Source organism: Gracilinanus agilis, chromosome 1 (assembly GCF_016433145.1).
Source record: "Gracilinanus agilis isolate LMUSP501 chromosome 1, AgileGrace, whole genome shotgun sequence".
Classification (NCBI taxonomy): domain Eukaryota; kingdom Metazoa; phylum Chordata; class Mammalia; order Didelphimorphia; family Didelphidae; genus Gracilinanus; species Gracilinanus agilis.
This window is the reverse complement of record NC_058130.1, coordinates 165,230,114-165,248,008: the sequence shown is the minus strand read 5'-3', so window position 1 is coordinate 165,248,008 and position 17,895 is coordinate 165,230,114. Positions and strand designations below refer to the sequence as shown.

Here is a 17,895-nt window from a genome sequence, read left to right as displayed (position 1 = left end):
TTTTTTGAACCAGAGACTCCATTATTGGGTTTATACCCCAATGAAGCCATCAATAAGAAGAAAGTCCCTAAATACTACAAAATGTTTCTAATAGTACTTTTTTTGTAATAACTAAGAACTGGAAACAAAATGCATACTCGTCTATGGGGAATGCCTAAACAAATTATGATACATAAATGGATGTTGTGTTCTAAGAAATGATATGTGAGATTAATACAGAAAAACATAGAAATATCTATATGAAATGATGCAGAGCAAAGCAAGCAGGGAAAAGCAAGTCAAGTGAACAATATACACAGTAACAATGTAAATGGAAAAAATAAAAAGTATAAATATCAATCAGGAATTGAATGAAGAGATATGGGAAGACATCTCCAAATTATCCCTTGATGAAGGTGGGAAGTCTATAGATGTTACACATTGCACATGTTTTCAGATTTTTTTCACTGTATTAATCTATTGTGCTGACTTTTTTCCACTCTTAAAAAAGTATTATTTATCATATGGGAAGACTCTCTGGGAGATGAAGGGACAGAGGGATACAGGGGATGCAAGAAATAGAAAATCTGAATAAAAAATTATTATAGAACAATTAAGGTATTGCTGAGGCTGGAAAGGTTTATAATAGGCAACATCCTAGAGCAGCATTGGCGAACCTTTTTGAGATCACGTGCCCAAACTACAACTTCAAGCTGCCTATGGGCTCCCTGCATTACCCCAGACAGTGGAGGGAGGAAGTGCTCGAGTTTGGCTGCTGGGCAGAGGGGTGAGGCATGTGAAAGATGTCCTCAGGCACTGTGGAGAGGGGGAGGGGAGCAGCTCCCTCTGTGCTATGAGGTCTGCACGCCACACCTCCACCAACATGGTCCAAGTTAATACTAATAAGTGTTCTCAATTTGCTATTCATCTCTGAGATGTGATTCAAAGCACCTACATTTTGTATGCTCAAGATTTCTCCCTCTATTTCCCATTTTGAACTCTCTGCTCTTGGTGGCCTAATATCACTGTCCATACACACTATGCTCATGCTTTTCCCCCAAGTCTTGGCTCATGATGGTCCTTTGGTACAATGGAAAGATCTCTGACTGGCTCTGGATATAGAAGATCTGGGAAGTAAAGCAGTAAATATCTGACCCTCAACTACCTGTGTGGTAGTCTCTCAAGCTTCTTAATTGCTCTATGCCTTAGTTTCCTCATCTGTAAAATGAGAAGGTTGGACTAGATGGTCTTTGAGGTTACTTCCACCTTTAAGTCTATTATTCTATGAGCTTCCTCCTCTATTGCCTAATGAAATCCCCCTAAACATATAAGATTTAGCAAAATTTCCCCCAATTACTCTAGCCACATTGATCTTCCCTCTCACTGAATTCCTATGAGATTCTCATCAATACCACTAACTTATGGTTTCGTGTACATATATGTCTTGCTTCCCTAATTGTAAAGACATCACAAACTCTTTGAGAGCTGAGCCTGTATCTTTTTTCTCAAATGTCTAGCATGGGCTGATTACCCAGTAGATACTTAGTACATATGTGTTGCCTTGAAATGTAAATATTCATAAAAATGAAGCTATAAACACTCTTGCAATGCATGCCATACCTTGGGCAATATCATCATATGTGTTCTGATTGACCATCCGCTCCACTATTTTGGCTGCTTGGGCCACCTTGGTTATGTCATCACTCTGTAGGAAAGAAAAACAGACATTACATTGGTAAGGGGCTACCTGTTATGTGTAACAATCCCTAAATCTTTTCCTTTAGGGGCATGAAATTGGGATTAAGCTCAATTGGTACTATTCAGATCAGCAGCATTAGGCTGGAGGTTGATCATATTTTCATCACTCTGTATACCTTCCCAGTTCTGTTGTGTATAGGCTTTGGAGCAACTGGGGTCCTAACCCAGACCAAGAAACACTTAGGAATGCATCCACACGCTCTGCAGACTAGAGACAAGGGGGAGTTTACCCAAGACCAACAGTGAAGTATTGTAACTGTCTTGCTTCTTCCAGCAGTTTAGTCTCAACAAGTTTCTTCCCTGCTCTTACTCACCAAATCTCCTCTCTTACTATCTTGTTCACTAACTCATTGAATGTGATCTCACCACCAACATCCAATTTCTACACACACCAGCTCCCCGTCTTTACTCTCTGGCACCTCTAAACAATCTACTTAAAATTCCTGCACCATCAGCTGTCCTTCATCTCAGCTGTTTTTGGCGGCAGCAGTAAGCACCCAAGAGCAATCAATCAGTCAATACCTCTTAAGTACTTACTATATATCAGGCATTTTATATATATGCACATATACAAACACCGGGATACAAGTTCAAAGAATGAAGTAACCCCTCCTTACAATGCACTTATATTCTAATGTTGGGAGATAGTAAGTACATCTACAAATATATAAAGGTTAAATATAAACGTGGAACAGCTAGATGATACAGCGGACAGAATGCCAACTTTAGAGTCGGGAGAACATGAGTTCAAATCTGGCCTCAGACACTTACTAGCTGTGTGACTAGGCAAGTTCCTTAATCTTGTTTGCCTCAGTTTCCTGATCTGTAAAACGAGATGAAGAAGGAAATGGCAAACCAGTCTAATAACTTTGCCAAGAAAACTCCAAATAGGGTCATGAAAAGTCAAACTCAACTGAAATGATGGAATGACAAAATATAAAGTTAATAAATACACACATACATACTGAAATGATCAAAATTGATTCTGTATCATTTTACAATTGATCCTATTTACAGTTAATTGACTTTGTCCTGTAACTGCTTTAGTTATGGTTATATATGTCTCTGAACTTAGGTCAGAATTCAGTTGACCTGTAATGGGTTAAGTTAAAAAATCCAGTTCTCTTTGCTAATTCTGATCTATTCTTGCTTCAAGGAATTTTGTTAACTTTGGAGGATGATGGTGAACATGAGGATCTGATCTAGTATCTTTACACCACAAAGCTATTCTGGTTTGCAGTTCAAAAAGTCTTCTACATCATCTCTAAATGTGGCATCTGGACGCTAACAGCGAACACTTCTTAGTCTTGAGAGGTGGCTATTGCTAGCCCTTTCCCCCAAACTTCCAAGCAATCATGTTATTCTCCTTGCCTCAGCTATGTAACCAGTCATGTTATCTCAACCCCACGATGTTCTGCTCTTTGCTCTCTGAAACCTATAAAAGGGGAGCTGTCCTACCCAGGGTCTTTGGCCAGAAACTCATGCCCTGAGAATAAAATGTAATCTTGCTTGGAGAAACTTACTTTAGTTTTATCTTTTTGTTAAATTTCACTTGCAACAGTTTTGGTGGTAATGGTGGGATGGGGATAGGAAGGCTGGTTCCCCTTAAGCCTCCTGGGGAACCTTCTCCTTCTTGAGCACTCACTGGTGAGATTTTCTTTTCTAACCTGGAATGGGGGCTTCTTCTGGAGGACTATAGGCAGAGAACTGACTCCCTTTCCATTTCAGATTCCAGAGTTTTGATTCTAAGCTTAAGGTAAGCACCTTTGTTGGGAAAAGTGGCAGCTTTCCATTTGTCTGTGTCTGTTTGGACTGGCATTTGGTGTGCTGATACATTTCGTTGTATGTTTTATTTGTATTAGAAATGGCCACTTATTGATATATATTGTGTATATATATACATAAGTAAGTGTAATTGTGCATAAATGATGAAATATTCTAGTGAGTTAGAATCTGTTTTAGGGAAACTGAGACCATAACTGTAAAAAGTTATAGGGAAAATAACATTCAGGACTCATCCCTTTTCACCTGGTAAATACAGATTTATTATTTTAAACCTAGGTTTTGTTTTTCTTGAAATCAGGAGGTGAAAAGCTTCATGTGTTTGAGAGTCAAGATAGCAAAAATTACAAGCTTGGAATTTCCAGGCTCCAAGCAGGGAGAGATTACATAAGAGGGTGAGGACAAGGACTTAATCAGATTCTTTTGTTGTTTTTTTAGTCCTTTTCTGACTTTAGTCCTGGCTGATTATTTGTGAACTCCTTTGTGGTTTCCTTGGCAAAGATACTGGAAGTGTTTTCCATTTCCTTCTCCAACCCATTTTATTCATTTTATAGATGAAGAAACTGAGGCAGAGTTAAGTGACTTGACCAGAATCACATATCTAGTAAAGTGTCTGAGATCAGATTTGAACTCAGAAAGATGAGCCTTCCTGACTCCAGACCCAGTGCTCTATCAGTTGGACTACCTAGCATCCCTAATCAGATTCTCTGGGTGATTTAAAATTAAATAGAGAAAAATTACAGGGAGCAAAGAGTCCGATCTGATATCAATGGATCCTTTTTGAGATTCTAAGGTGTGTTCCTATATAGGGGTAATTGTGGTAGATTAGAACCTAGAATCATACTGCCACTTTTAAATTTTTGGCAACAGATTAGCTGAAGATAGTGGGTCTTACAAAATGAAATTCTTGGAATAAATGAACCTAATGAATAATAATAATAATAATAAATGTAAAAATAAAAAATTGAATTCTGGGTGATACCATTTGGAAAGTAGATATAAGTGTGACTGAATTTAGTCTGGGTTCATTTTAAGTGGGATGTGGCTCTATTAGGAAATCAGAGTTTATTCTATTATTTGGCATTGAAACAAAGCTTTGGGAAAATGTGTGGATCAGGAAATTTTTTGGCTATATGTTCTTTTTTTAAACCCTTTTACCTTCTGTCTTAATAACTCTAAGAAAGAAGGGTAAGTGCTAGGCAAAAAGAATTAAATGATTTGCTCAGGATCATACAGCTAGGAAGTATCTGAGGTCAAATTTGAACCCAAATAACTCCTGACACCAGCCCTGGTGCTCTATCCATTGTGCCATCTAACTACCCCAGCTATGTGTTGTTTTTTTTAAAACCCTTACCTTTCATCTTAGAATCAATATTCTGTATTGGTTCCATGGAAGAAGAGCAGTTGGCTAGACAGAAGTAAGCACGTCGTGGGAGTTAAGTGACTTTCCCAGAGCCACATAGCTAGGAAGTGTCTGAGGCCAGATTTTAACCTAAGACTCCATATCTCTAGTCCAGGCTCTCAATCCACTCAGCCACCTAGCTAGCTGCCCCCTGCCCTCAGTTATGCATTCTGAAGTCAAGTTACCTCATTTGTCATGAGTGAAGATAGTGTCTTATTCACTGTATTGGAAATATTTTTAAAATGGTAAATTCTTTTTAATTTGGATTCTTGTGGGTTATAGGTTTAGCTGTTAAAAGAATGATATATATTTGTTTAAAACAGTTCATTTAGAAATGCAATAAGTAATGATGTTTTTTCCTATAAATCTGAAATAGCAGAGGCATCTTTGAGATGTCTTCAACTGTATATTGCAGAGCTTTAAGACCTTACTTGCAAGTAAAGAATTTTAATAATAATGGCTTATAACAATGATGGTGGACCTTTTAGAGACCAAGTACTGTGCCCCTCTGCCCCCACCAGAGACCAAGTGCTGTGCCCCGCCCCTGTCCTCCACCTTGTCCCCTGGCCCCACCCCTTGCCCCAGACAGGGGAGGGAGGAAGCACTCCCATTGGCTACTGGACAGAGGGGTGGAGGAAGTGAAGAATGTCTTCAGTTGCTGGCTTTCTAGTAATGAACTGCAGGGTTGGGGGGGGGGGTGATGATAGCAGGTATGCCCACAGAGAGGATTCTGCATGCCATCTTTGGCCCGTGCCATAGGTTTGTCATCACTGACATAATATTTAGCCTATCTGAACTGACCCAACAAAACAATTAAGAATAAACCACTAAAATATTATATATTCCTTAGTAATTTTACTGTGAAATTCACTTGTCTTATATACTTTCATTTGGCCTATATATATATATGTTATCTTTTTGCTAATTGGGTCTTTATTGAAATGTGTTTTGTACGTACTAAAACCTTTCCAAGTTCTGAGGATTGTGAATTTAAAAGCCACTTGTGATAGAATGATTTTCTTATGTTAGATGATTTGGAAATGCATTTGACTATATTCATGCCATCTGATTTTTAATAAGTTTTCTGTTTTAAATTCATGAATTATGAATATTATTATGTTTCTAAATTTTCTTGTAACTTTTAAGAAACTATTGTTTGAGAAATGTTTAGGATGTTAAATTAAGTCACTGAGAAATTTAACTCCTTTTAATTTGGACACTAAGACATTGTTAAGTTATTAGAGGCTATTGCCATAATGTAAAATTTATTGAGTATTTAATTTAATAAATTTAAATATTTTATAAAGGAAAAATAACAATTGCTTTCTTTATGGAAGGGAAAAAGTGAGAGGGAGAGAGACTTTGTAAAGATCTCTTATTTGTAAACCTGTCAGCCTGAGCAAGGTCATGAAAATCTTATCAGCCCTGTGAAAGAATTTGTGACTAGCTCTACTTAGAAGAACAGGATCCCTTCCCCCATGGTAAACATTCCTTGAAAAAAGAGGGAGAGATTTAAAAAGTATGTTTATAGTACGGAAATTATTTATGTAATGATTTGAAATTATGAACATTATGGAATTATATCTCAGATAGTTTATACTGAAGTTACATCTTGAACCAACATAGTCTTAACAGCCATCTGGACATTTCTATTAGTCTTTTTTAATGGGTTCTTTTCATGTAAATGATCATATTTATTATCTATATGAACTTTCAGAATGTATTCTAATGATTTCCTTTCATGTCAGGATAAATTTTAAGCTGTATTTGATTAGGATGGATAATAGAAGAAAAGGAAGTTGAGTGTGTAAGGCCTGATAATCCTTTATTGCCAAACTAATTTACTTCAACTTGAGAGTAATAACAAATGTTTCTAGCCCTACGCATGATTAGTGAAATTTGTTATTTGAGACAAAGTCTCTTGGGACTGTAATCTGGTACTATTCTAAATTTTTATTTCAGGTACAATTGTCTGATTGATCTTTAAAGTCAGTAATCCACCATTTGAGGTAAATGCTATGGGTCACTAGAAAAGGAGTGCAATCTGAGAATCTGTAGCAGTGATGGGCAAACTATAGCTGGTGGGCCAGATGCGGGCCCCCTGAAATGTTCTGACTGCATGACATTATTCCTAATCTGACTAATACAGTGAGTAGGATACAATACAATGAAACTTCGAAAGAGTTGCCTTAGAAACAGACTGACAGATGAGCATTTCCTTTCCTTTGGCCCCCTCTTTAAAAAGTTTGCCCATCACTGGTAAAGGGGATGCCTGTCCCTGGGCTAAGTCAAGGGGATAACTTTATTTTATTTATCCATTTATTTTTGTCATCTTCCTCACATTTAATTAACTCCAATGGCACCCTATCACCACCATGTAAAATTCTTCCATTTGATTTTTTTTTTTTACTTTTAGAAATCCAAATTTTTAAGTATTTTCCCAGTTACATGATTTATGTTATTTCCCTCCCCTTTTTCCCTCCCCTCTCCCAGAGCCAATAAGCAGTTCCACTGAGTTATACATGTATTGTCACTCAATACCTATTTCCATATTATTCATTTTTGTAATAATCTTTTAGAAACCAAAACAAAGGGACTTTAGCATGGCCAAAGGTAGAATCTTCTTGACTTGGTTTCTCTTGTCTTACTTCGTTTTTTAAAAAGATTGTTCCCCATCTGGTTAAACCTGAACCTTTTTGTTGTTTTATTGGCTATTCTAAAATTTAACTATTACTCTTATCAGAAATCAAATGGAACTAAGGAAGCTTTATCCTACTAGGCCTTTGGGCTCAGGCCAGAAGACCGTTACTGATGCTGTTATAGTAATGTCCTGGCTTCTTTCTTTTATAGCATATTTCTCTAACCAGGACAAGTTAGGGTATAATTTTTTCTTAACATATGAAATCCTATTGCAACAATTTAGAAGTTTACTGTTTTCAATATGAGATTATAGTCATTTCTATATTCTAAACTCCTGGGTAGATGAGTATTTGGACTTGTCATCTACCTGATTGTAGTTATTTATTTGTGTATAAGATAACGTCTTTGTTATCACGGGGATAAAATTAGCAACTTTTAAACATGTTCATTTGTGTTAGAGATCATCTTCTATTAAAGAGTGTTGTTACTTTTGTTTTCAGGTAAAATTTGATCCTTATCAATCTCTGCTCCTCTAAGGGGGGAATTATTAATTTGAGTGAATTATAAATAAGTAAAAATAGAAAATTAATTGGAATAAAAATTTTAGCAAAAAGATCAAATGATTATATATGTAATTTAAAAAGTTGTCAGAAATGTAAGTACTTTTAAGACCTCTGCCTTCTGTGGTATTTTTTTTTTTAAATCCTTACCTTCCATCTTGGAGTCAATACTGTGTATTGGCTCCAAGGCAGAAGAGTGGTAAGGGCGAGGCAATGGGGGTCAAGTGACTTACCCAGGGTCACACAGCTGGGAAGTGTCTGAGGTCAGATTTGAACCTAGGACCTCTTGTCTCTAGGTCTGGCTCTCAATCCACTGAGCTACCCAGCTACTCCGTTCTGTGATATTTTAAATTATTTAGCTTTTGATTTTTCTAAGTTGCTATTTAAATTTCTTAAGTATATAAATGTAACAATTTCTTACCTCACATCACAGAAGTTAAGCGATAATGGAGTCAATGCTAATTTAGATAAGCACACTTAACCCTAGTTTACATGTCTGCTTTGGTAAAAATTAAATCTTTAAGCAGAAAGGCCCATTTTACAAGTCAGAGATTCATAGATTAAAAAACAAACAAAACCCTTACCTTCTGTCTTAGAATCAGCACCAAGTATCAATTCTAAGACCAAAGAGCAATAAGAACTAGGCAATTGGGGTTAAGTGACTTGTGCAGGGTCACATTGTTGGGAAGTATCTGAGGCCAAATTTGAACCTAGGTCCTCCCAATTCCATGCCTGGTACTCTAACCACTATGCTACCTAGCTGCTCCTGCCTCATAGATTTTTTAAAAAGTTTTTTTTTTGTCTATTGTTGGCAGTGCTTATATTAATACAGGGTTTAATTAAGGATAGAATCTAAGGATAGAAACAGCAAAGGATATTTTAAAAAGTTAAATTCTCTGAAATTTCAAGTCAACTATGGTTCCTAATGTGATATTTTTCCTATAGATCTACTGTTAGTAGAATCAGAACCACAAGGTGTGAGCTTGTTTTTATCATACAAACTAATTATTAGAGAAGTAGAATTTAAGAAGCTCCACTAAAGTGTATTGAAATCTGTTTTGAAAAAAATTTTAGCAGGAATATCTAAGAATTTACAGGTAAGAACAAGATCTATTCCAGAATGTCCAAGAGGAGATGTTACCAGAGAATAGATGACTACATGGGACAGTTGGGATCCAAGATGAAATGTGCTGATTAAATGGATATGGTGAATGGGTTACAGGGATACTAAAAGGCTTGATGTGAATATTGTTGATCATTAAATATTACTTTAGTCCAGGGGTTGGCAACGTATGGCTCTCGAGTCATATCTGGCTCTTTTGAGGGCCAGATATGGCTCTTTCTGCAGGAGCTATAAAGTCAATTTTTTTCAGGCACTGTTACAGGAGCGCACTGTGAGCACTGTACGGCTCTCAAAATTACATTTTTAAAAATGTGGTGTTTATGGCTCTCACAGCCAAAAAGGTTGCTGACCCCTGCTTTAGTCTTTTGCTTAATAATATCTAAATTTTCTTAAGTTACTTGGGAACATGTTAATCTCCCCTCTAAAAATGAGCCCATGATTTTAACTATTCTTCCTATGTATGACTGATATTGTAATTAACCGTCTTTGTTATGCTTACATTAACCAATCAGGAAAATTGTACACAACTACCTCCCTTGAGTGATCTCTAGTAGTCACTCCTCTTGGTTCACTTGACTGTTGGCAAGCCTACTCTTGGTGAATGGCCATTTATTGCCCTTTGCTTTCTAATTCTTTTAAAATTGTACATTAATTTCTATGTTAAAGCCAGTTCTGATGTTGTACTGGAAAAACTTACATTAGTATAATTATTATATTAAAGATCTTATAGGATTAGTTTATAGATAAGTGATCCATGAGAGCTATACTTCTCATTGATCAAAAGAGGGAATTGAAAAGATCAAGACTGATCCTGTATCATTTTAAATTTTATCTTACTTAAAATTAATTGATTTTTTTCCTGTAACTGCTTTAGTCATGGTTCTGTCTCTGAACTTAGTTCAGAATTCAGCTGACCTGTAATGGGCTAAGTTCAGAAATCCAGTTCTTTTGCTAATCGCCTTGAGGAATTTTGCCAACATTGGAGGTTGATGTGAACATGAGGGAGTCTGGCCTATACCACCAAGCTATCCTTCAATGATGTCTGGTTTGCTTTCCAAAAAGTCTGACCCATTATCTCTAAACCTGGCAGCTGAACTCAAACAATGAACGCTTCTTAGTCACAGAAAGGAAGGAAGGGTTGTTGTTACCCCTCTTTTCCAAACTTCCAACCACTTGTTTTATTCTCCTCACATCAGCTATGTCCTCAACTCCATGATGTCATTTCCCTGTTCTGTTCTTTGTTCTGTACTCCCCAAAATCTATAAAAGAGGAACTATCCTTTAACTTGGGGTCTTTGGCTAGAAACTGAGGTAGCCATCGTCCCATCTTATTCTCGGGTTCTTTCCCTGATAATAAAATGTTATCTTGCTCAGAAAACTTGCTTCAGTTTGCCTTTTTGTAAAATTTTACTTGTAACAACATACACACAAACATAAAATCATCTGGGAGAAGAGAGGGATCTGGCAGTTGGGGGCCATCAAGAAAGGCTTCATGTAGAAGACAGTGTCTGAACTAGATCTTAAAGAGAGGGATTCCATGAAGTAGACACAAGGAAGGATGGCATTCCAGACCTGGGAGGCAGTCAAGGTAAAGGCACAGGGATGAGAGATTAGAGTGTCATATAGGAGGAACAGCGAGAAGGACAATTTGGTTGAATCACATGGGGAGTAATGTCTAATGATAATGGAGAGATAGGGTGGAGCCAAGATGGAGTAAGACCTTAACAGCTAAACTGAGGAGTTAACATTTTACTCGTTAGGCATGAGGAAGCCACTGGAATTGTTCAGGTAGAGTAGTGAATGGCCAGATCAAGCTCTCCTCTGATAACATATGGCATCACTTAAGCTTCCTTCTGTATCCCAAAGTCACTTTGTCATCAAATCAGATGCTTAGAGACATTCATATGCTCTGTGAATTGGAGTCTCAATCTCACAGCTTTTACAGCTTTCTATCTTTAGCTTACAGTCCAAAATGAAGAATTATATAAGCAAGAATACAACAGGATATGATGCAGCTAAGAGACACACGTGGGAGAAAATGGAAGCAGTCAGGCAACCTGCTATAGATATGGCAGGTTTTTTTTTAAGACTCCTTCCCTTCTGTTTTAGTAACAGTTCTAAAACATAAGGGTAGAGGCTAGGCAAACGGGGTTAAGTGATTTGCCCAGGTCGTATAGCTAGGAAGTGTCTGAGGCCAGATTCAAACCTAGGTCCTCCTGATTCTAGCCTTGATGATATGGCAGGTTTTTTTATAATCTTCTGGACTGACAACCACTTATTCTGAAGAGTCCCAAGACAGCTCCCAAAGAAACCTTTCTATCCTTTAGTTTACATCCCATTCTCTCCAGGAGATTTTTCTATGTCTATTCTGGGGCGCCTCCTTCGTATTCTTATAGCAATATAATTTAGCATTTGATTATATCTTATCTTGTAATGTTCTCTAGTTTCCTCTTTGAATTTATATTCTTCCTCCCTATTTGGAATATAAGTCCTTCTCAAAGACAGAGACTATGTCTTCTTCTGCATAGGGTGCATACACATCAAGTATTTAAAAAAATACTGGTCAACAAAGTGAGCTGTCAATGACAAGAAAGTAAATATGGAAATCAAGATTGGAAGTGAAATGCAGAGCAGCCTGTTCCAGTGGAAAGTAGCAGATTTTTCCAGGCTCAAAGGAAGGCTTAATTAGCATGGCTAGAGATATGACTAGGATAAAAAAAGGAAGAAAGGGCATCTAAGAAATGAGTTACTCTGCAAAGTCTGGTTACGTGGGCTTTTGGAGTGATTATGTATAACAGTTCCTCCAGTAAAGTCCTTTCCCAATGTTTCACTATGGCAGACAGGTGACCCTGGGGTCTTGAAGTCAACGATCTAGTTGACTATATGACTAAGCTGGAAAGGGAGAGGAAGAGGAAGGGAATACGCATTTATTAAGCATTTATGTGCTGGCCACTGTGCTAATTACTGTACTCTCAGACCAAATGACAAATTGGCTTCCAACCCACCTAAACTGGATTGTCTACCATTTAAAAAGTCTGCTAGGTAAGGATTTTCACGCTAGGGTTTCTCACCAAAGGCAAATAAAATTAGATATGATGAGCAGTTCATCACAGTGCTTTGAAAATAAATGTTTTAGGGGCAGGCAAGTGGCTCAGTGGATTGAGAACCAAGCCTATAGATGGGAGGTCCTGGGTTAAAATCTGGGTCTCAGACACTCCCTGTGTGACCCTGAGCAAGTCACTTAACCCCCACTGCCTAACCTTCACCACTCGTTTGCCTTAGAACCAGTATACAGTACTGATTCTAAGATGGGAGGTAAGGGTTTTTTAAAAAAGAAAAGAAATATCTTGAATGTACTACCAATAGCAACCACTTTGTTAAGCCTTAGATATTTAGCAAGATGTACTTTGTGGAGGATTTGAGTGTTGGTTGAAAAGTGTCCACCATGTCAAGCTAAAAAATATAAGAAAAATAAATACACGTTTTGAGTTTGCAGTGATATCTACTTTCGATAAATGTTCCAGTATTTTCTTTTACTAACAAACCATTATAATTAATCATTTCCTTGCTCTGATGGATTCATTTAATTATAAACTGATCAATTATTGATCACATTCAAGGTATTTTAAGGATACGAAGATATATAAATTATAATAATTATCCACAAGAAACTTATAGTCTAATGGAGAGGACATAATATGCATCTGAGCAATTGTAGGGACCAGAAGGGAGGCTGATAAAGTTCACAAGATAGTGTTGATATGGTAAACTCAACATTTCTGTGTCTGAACTCATTATCATCCCCCTCCCACACACCCCCAGCCTGCCCCCCTCCACTTTCATGTTCCTTATTTCTCTTGTTGGCACCACCTTCCTCTTCGTCAGCCATCATTTAGGCTTGAGTCATCTCTGCCTCTTTCCTTTCCTTTAGCCCCCTGCCAGCTAAGCAGTTGCCAAGTCCTGCTGATTCTGTCTTGGCAATACTTCTTGAATCCATCACATTACCTCCTTTCCACTCACACTGCCAACACAACTCACTCAGGTTCTAATTACCTATCACCTGGTCTTTTGTAATAGTTTCCTAACTAATTCCTTTGCTTCCAGGCTTTTCCCTCTAATGGAATAGGATGTCCAGTAGACATCTTAAACTAACATGTCCAAAATGGGGCTTATTATCTTTTTGTCTGAGTCCTGCCCTTCCTCCTACCTTCCCTATTCCTGTAGAGGGAAACAACATCCTCTCAGTCTCTCAGGACTGCAATCTGGAGGTCATCCTCCACTCCTCAGTATTCCTTACCGCACACCCCCCCCCCCCGCCCCATATCTGATCTGTTGCAAGCCTTGTCGATTTTACCTTTGTAATCTCTGTCAAATATGCCTTTCTCTCCTCTGATACTGCCATCACTCTGGTGCAGTCCCTCATTACCTCATGCCTAGATTATTGGGATAGCTGCTGGGGGGTCGGCCTGCCTCAAGTCTCTCCCTACTCCTGTCCATCTTCCTTTCAGCTACCAAAGTGGTTTGCCTAAAGCATAAGCCTGACCATGTCATTCCCCTTCTCAATAAAATCCAGTGCCTCCCTCTTGCCTCCAGGATCAAACACAAAATGCTCTGGCTTTCAAAGTCCTTCATAACCCAGCCTCTTCCTATATTTCCAGTCTTCTTACACCTTATTCTCCAACATGTCCTCTCTGACCCAGTGACACTGGCCTTCTGGCTATTCTATAAACAAGATACTCCATTGCTTGGCTCCAGGCATTCTCTCTGGCTGTTCCCTGTGTCTGGAATGCTCTCCCTCCTCATCTCTGTCTCCCAGATTCCCTGGCTTCCTTAAAGTCCCAATTAAAACCCCATTTTCAACAGGAAGTTTTTCCCAAACCATCTTAATTCCAGTGCTTGTCCTTTGTTAATTATCCTGCATATAGTTTGCAGGTACAGATTTCATTGCTTGTTGTCTTCTACATTACACTGTAAGCTCCTTGAAGGTAGGGACTATCTTTTGCCCCTTTCTGGGTCCCCAGCACTCAGTACAGCACCTGGACCTCTCCCCTATGCCCTTCTCCTGTTTTACCTTTTGTCATACTATTTCTGTCCATGTCTTATCCATTTATTAGATTATAAACTCCTTCAGGGTAAGGGACTGGGGAGTCATTTTTATCCCTATGTTGTTATTATTTAGTCATTTTTCAGTCATGTCTCACTCTTTGTGACCCCTTTTATAAGATTTTTTTGGCAAAAATATTGGGTATTCCTTGTCATTTCCTTCAGCTCATTTTACAGATGAGGAAAGTGAGGCAAATGAAGTTAAGTGACTTGCCTAGCGACACACAGCTCACATTCTGAGGCTAAATTGGAATTCAAGTCTTTCTGACTCTAGTTTTAGCTTTCTATACACTATGTTACTTAGCTGCCCAAATGTTTACAGAATTGAACTGAAAATAGAGGTATATGCTAAAAGGATTCAAAAAAGGGAGCATTTACATCTGGCTGTAGGACTCAAGAGGTAACCTTTGAGTTGGGCCAGACAGCTGTGCAAGGACAGAATTTCAGCAAGGAAGATCAAGGTGGACAGTTAGCTTCAGGGTACATTTCAGACTTTGGCTACTAGCTAGAACAGAATTTGTCCTGGCTCTTGATTCTGGATGAAGCCAAGTGGGTAACCAATATAGTAACTTGCATGATCTGCCAAAACTACTATTACCCAAACCAATATCAACAACACTTCACAGTATCAGTTTTATTGGTGTCCACCGATTTATACTTATAAAACATATCTTCGCTCAAGTCTTGCTTTCCTGCCTGACCTTAGACAGGGACTTGAATATTTTACCAGCATACCTCGATCCACTGGCCCACCTAAGAGAGAACAAAGGAAAATTCTAGATGTGAAGGCCACAAGACTTTCAGAGCCAATGTTAAGTCCACTCTTGGTTTAGGTTCTGTTTCTCAGTAAAAGGTGACCACTGCTGGCTCCTGGGAAAGTGAACAAAAAGGTAATCCTATTTGTATATCACTCTGAATAGTTGTAGATCCAGACCCTGCACCTGAATGACTCAGATCATTCTGGCACGCATAATCATAGCAGAGAAATGTTACTGCTTGAGAGACCAACTATTCCTTTCCCAAACCTGCCATGGAGCAGGTGGCTTCTTAGTCAGCTGGATCTATGCAACTGCTGTCTTGCATTTGGGAACAATGCACTTGTCTCTTTTCCCCTCTCAATCCTATATTCATAATAATAATAAAAACAACAGGAGAGAAATGAAGCTACAGATAAACATGTGTTCCTGGCCAAATATCTTTTCCTCCAAACCTCTGCAGGTCCTAAAGTTTATGACAATTGTTCTAATATTATATTGTTGGTATCTACTGATCTTCAGCCGACACATGAACTCTTCTAAAGTGGACCGTTCAGTCTTCCTTTGAGAAGCACGTTTCCAGCTCTACCTAAAGGCCACAAAAGTCTCTGTGATTCTGAAGGAATCAGTCAGTTTCCACTTTTGGTCCCAATACAGTCCTGGAGGCTAAGTGATGAAGTGGAGCAGTGTAAAGTAGATCATATTTTCCCGTAGGGATAACAAAGTGATCATTGGGAGTTGTGTTCCTGGCCAACAACTTCAAATAAATAATTTTTAAAAATCATAATCACAGAAGCAAATACCCCAAAATACAAAATAATACAATTATGCTCCAACTCCTATAAAACAGGCAGAAATGTACTCTACAAGGTGATTAGGCTATCACTCTGAACAAAATGACCATAGCAAATATTTTGCTATATCATTAATTTCACTGTTATAATCAAAATGAAACATTTAACTAACAATAGAAGTTTTGTTTGCCTTCTGACAGTTTTTGAGAGCTTCCGGGGAATGATCTTGTTATTTTTCTTTCAATAAATTTCCTTTTTGCAGAAGAATCATTCAGAAGCATTCCATTAACCTAGGTGCTCAACAGTGTCGCTTGGTGTTGATGACAGCAGCAGTGTTTCTCCTATTGAAGAGGATTTTTCAAACTAAAGGGAGCCAGCATTCCCCCCCTTGACCCTTCTACCTCAATTTATTGAAAACTACAAGTAGAGCTGCTCAGCAGAAGACCAAATAAAGGCTGTCAGGAAACAGTTAAGTGCTGTTAAGTTTCTCTTTGTTGACAGCTAGCAGAGCACTTTAGTTTTTCATTGGGAAGCCAGGAACACAATTACCAGGTCATTAGCTCAGACATTCTGAAAGGAGCTTAGTCATACAATCACAACTGCCGAAAGAGACACTGTCTTCTATGTCCCAGTAATCAAGAGTGGAGGTATAGCTGATAATTAGGTAGCAATGAATAAGTGGAAAAGAGCATTTAAATAAGGGAAGGCAATAAGCTATCTTAAAAACCTTCTTAAAGCCCCAAATCACTCCCTCACCTCTTTCATAATATATTTCCAGTCTCTCTCAAGCACTCAGGAATCTACAAGTAAATAAAACTCTCGTTACGCTTCAGTATCACAGTAAATATTACTACTGTTGGCAGAGAGCAGCTATTTGGCCGAGTTTACTTAGTATGGAGAAAGGGGACCTTGGGCTGAGCTAGGACTGAGACAATTCTACCCCTTGGGCAATGTTTGAAAATGGAATTCCCTGTGCAGAGAACAGAGACTCTTGAGTCTTCAATCAATCAATGGAGGAGCATTTATTAAACACCCACTATATTCAGTTAGGGGGCACAGAGGATAGAGCCCCCCAACCTGGAGTCTGGAAGACTCATCTTCATGAGTTCAAATCTGGCCTTAGACACTTACTAGCTGTGTGACTCTGTTTGCCTGTTTCCTCATCTATAAAATGAGCTATAGAAGGAAATGGCAAACCACTCCAGAATCTTGGCACACACAATACAAAAAAATAGGATAGGGTTGAAAACAACTGAACAATGGTGTATTCTAGGCACTGTACTAGGTTCCAGGGCTTCACTGAAATATATTTGATTCGATTTGACACAAATGGAACAAAATAGGAAATTGTCTGGAATTAAAAATGTGAATTTATAAAATGTGTCCTTTATTGTCTTCCTCACTTTAAGGGAGTCTCTACTAACCCCTGGACTCAATACAGAGTCTGTGGATCCCTGCAATAGGAATAACTACTCCTTTCCCCCAGTCCTGAATCCCTGCTGGCCCCAAGGTCTCCTTCAACTTGAACCTGAGGAATTAGAACACGGGAGGCTACAATGCAAGTTTCTCTATGCCCTTCTTCGTGGAAGGGAATTTAGAAAAATAGCATTACTTTTATTTCAATACTTGAACATTAGCTCTGGTAAAAAGTATTCATAAACCCTTGCACCATAAGAAATGATGAGAAGATTAATTTTTTTAAAACAGAAAGAATTACATGAGATTATGAAGACTGAAATGAGTAGAACCAAGAGAACATCATACAGAGTGCCAGATTTAATATTTGAAGAATAACTTGTGAATGTTTACTTCCAGAGAGTGAACTGAAAAATGGAAACCCAAAAGACCTAATCTATATATCTATCTATATCTCTATATCTGTTTGTAGGATGATGCCTTCTATGATGTGGGAAGGGGAAGGAGAGACTGAGATACCTAGAATTAAATTCTATTAATAAAATTAAAAGTAAATACATAATTAATAATTTTTAAAAAACAGA

At 38.1% G+C, this 17,895-nt stretch overlaps 1 protein-coding gene across 1 annotated transcript in view; it reads right to left on the bottom strand.

The window, feature by feature from the left end:
* DNAI1 (dynein axonemal intermediate chain 1) overlaps positions 1-17,895 on the bottom strand; it is a 309,175-nt gene that overhangs the window by 172,456 nt on the left and 118,824 nt on the right. Inside the window, exon 9 of the mRNA XM_044678118.1 lies at positions 1,600-1,684. Within this exon, the coding sequence (XP_044534053.1) occupies positions 1,600-1,684 (85 nt within the window). The remainder of the gene's footprint in view (positions 1-1,599; positions 1,685-17,895) is intronic.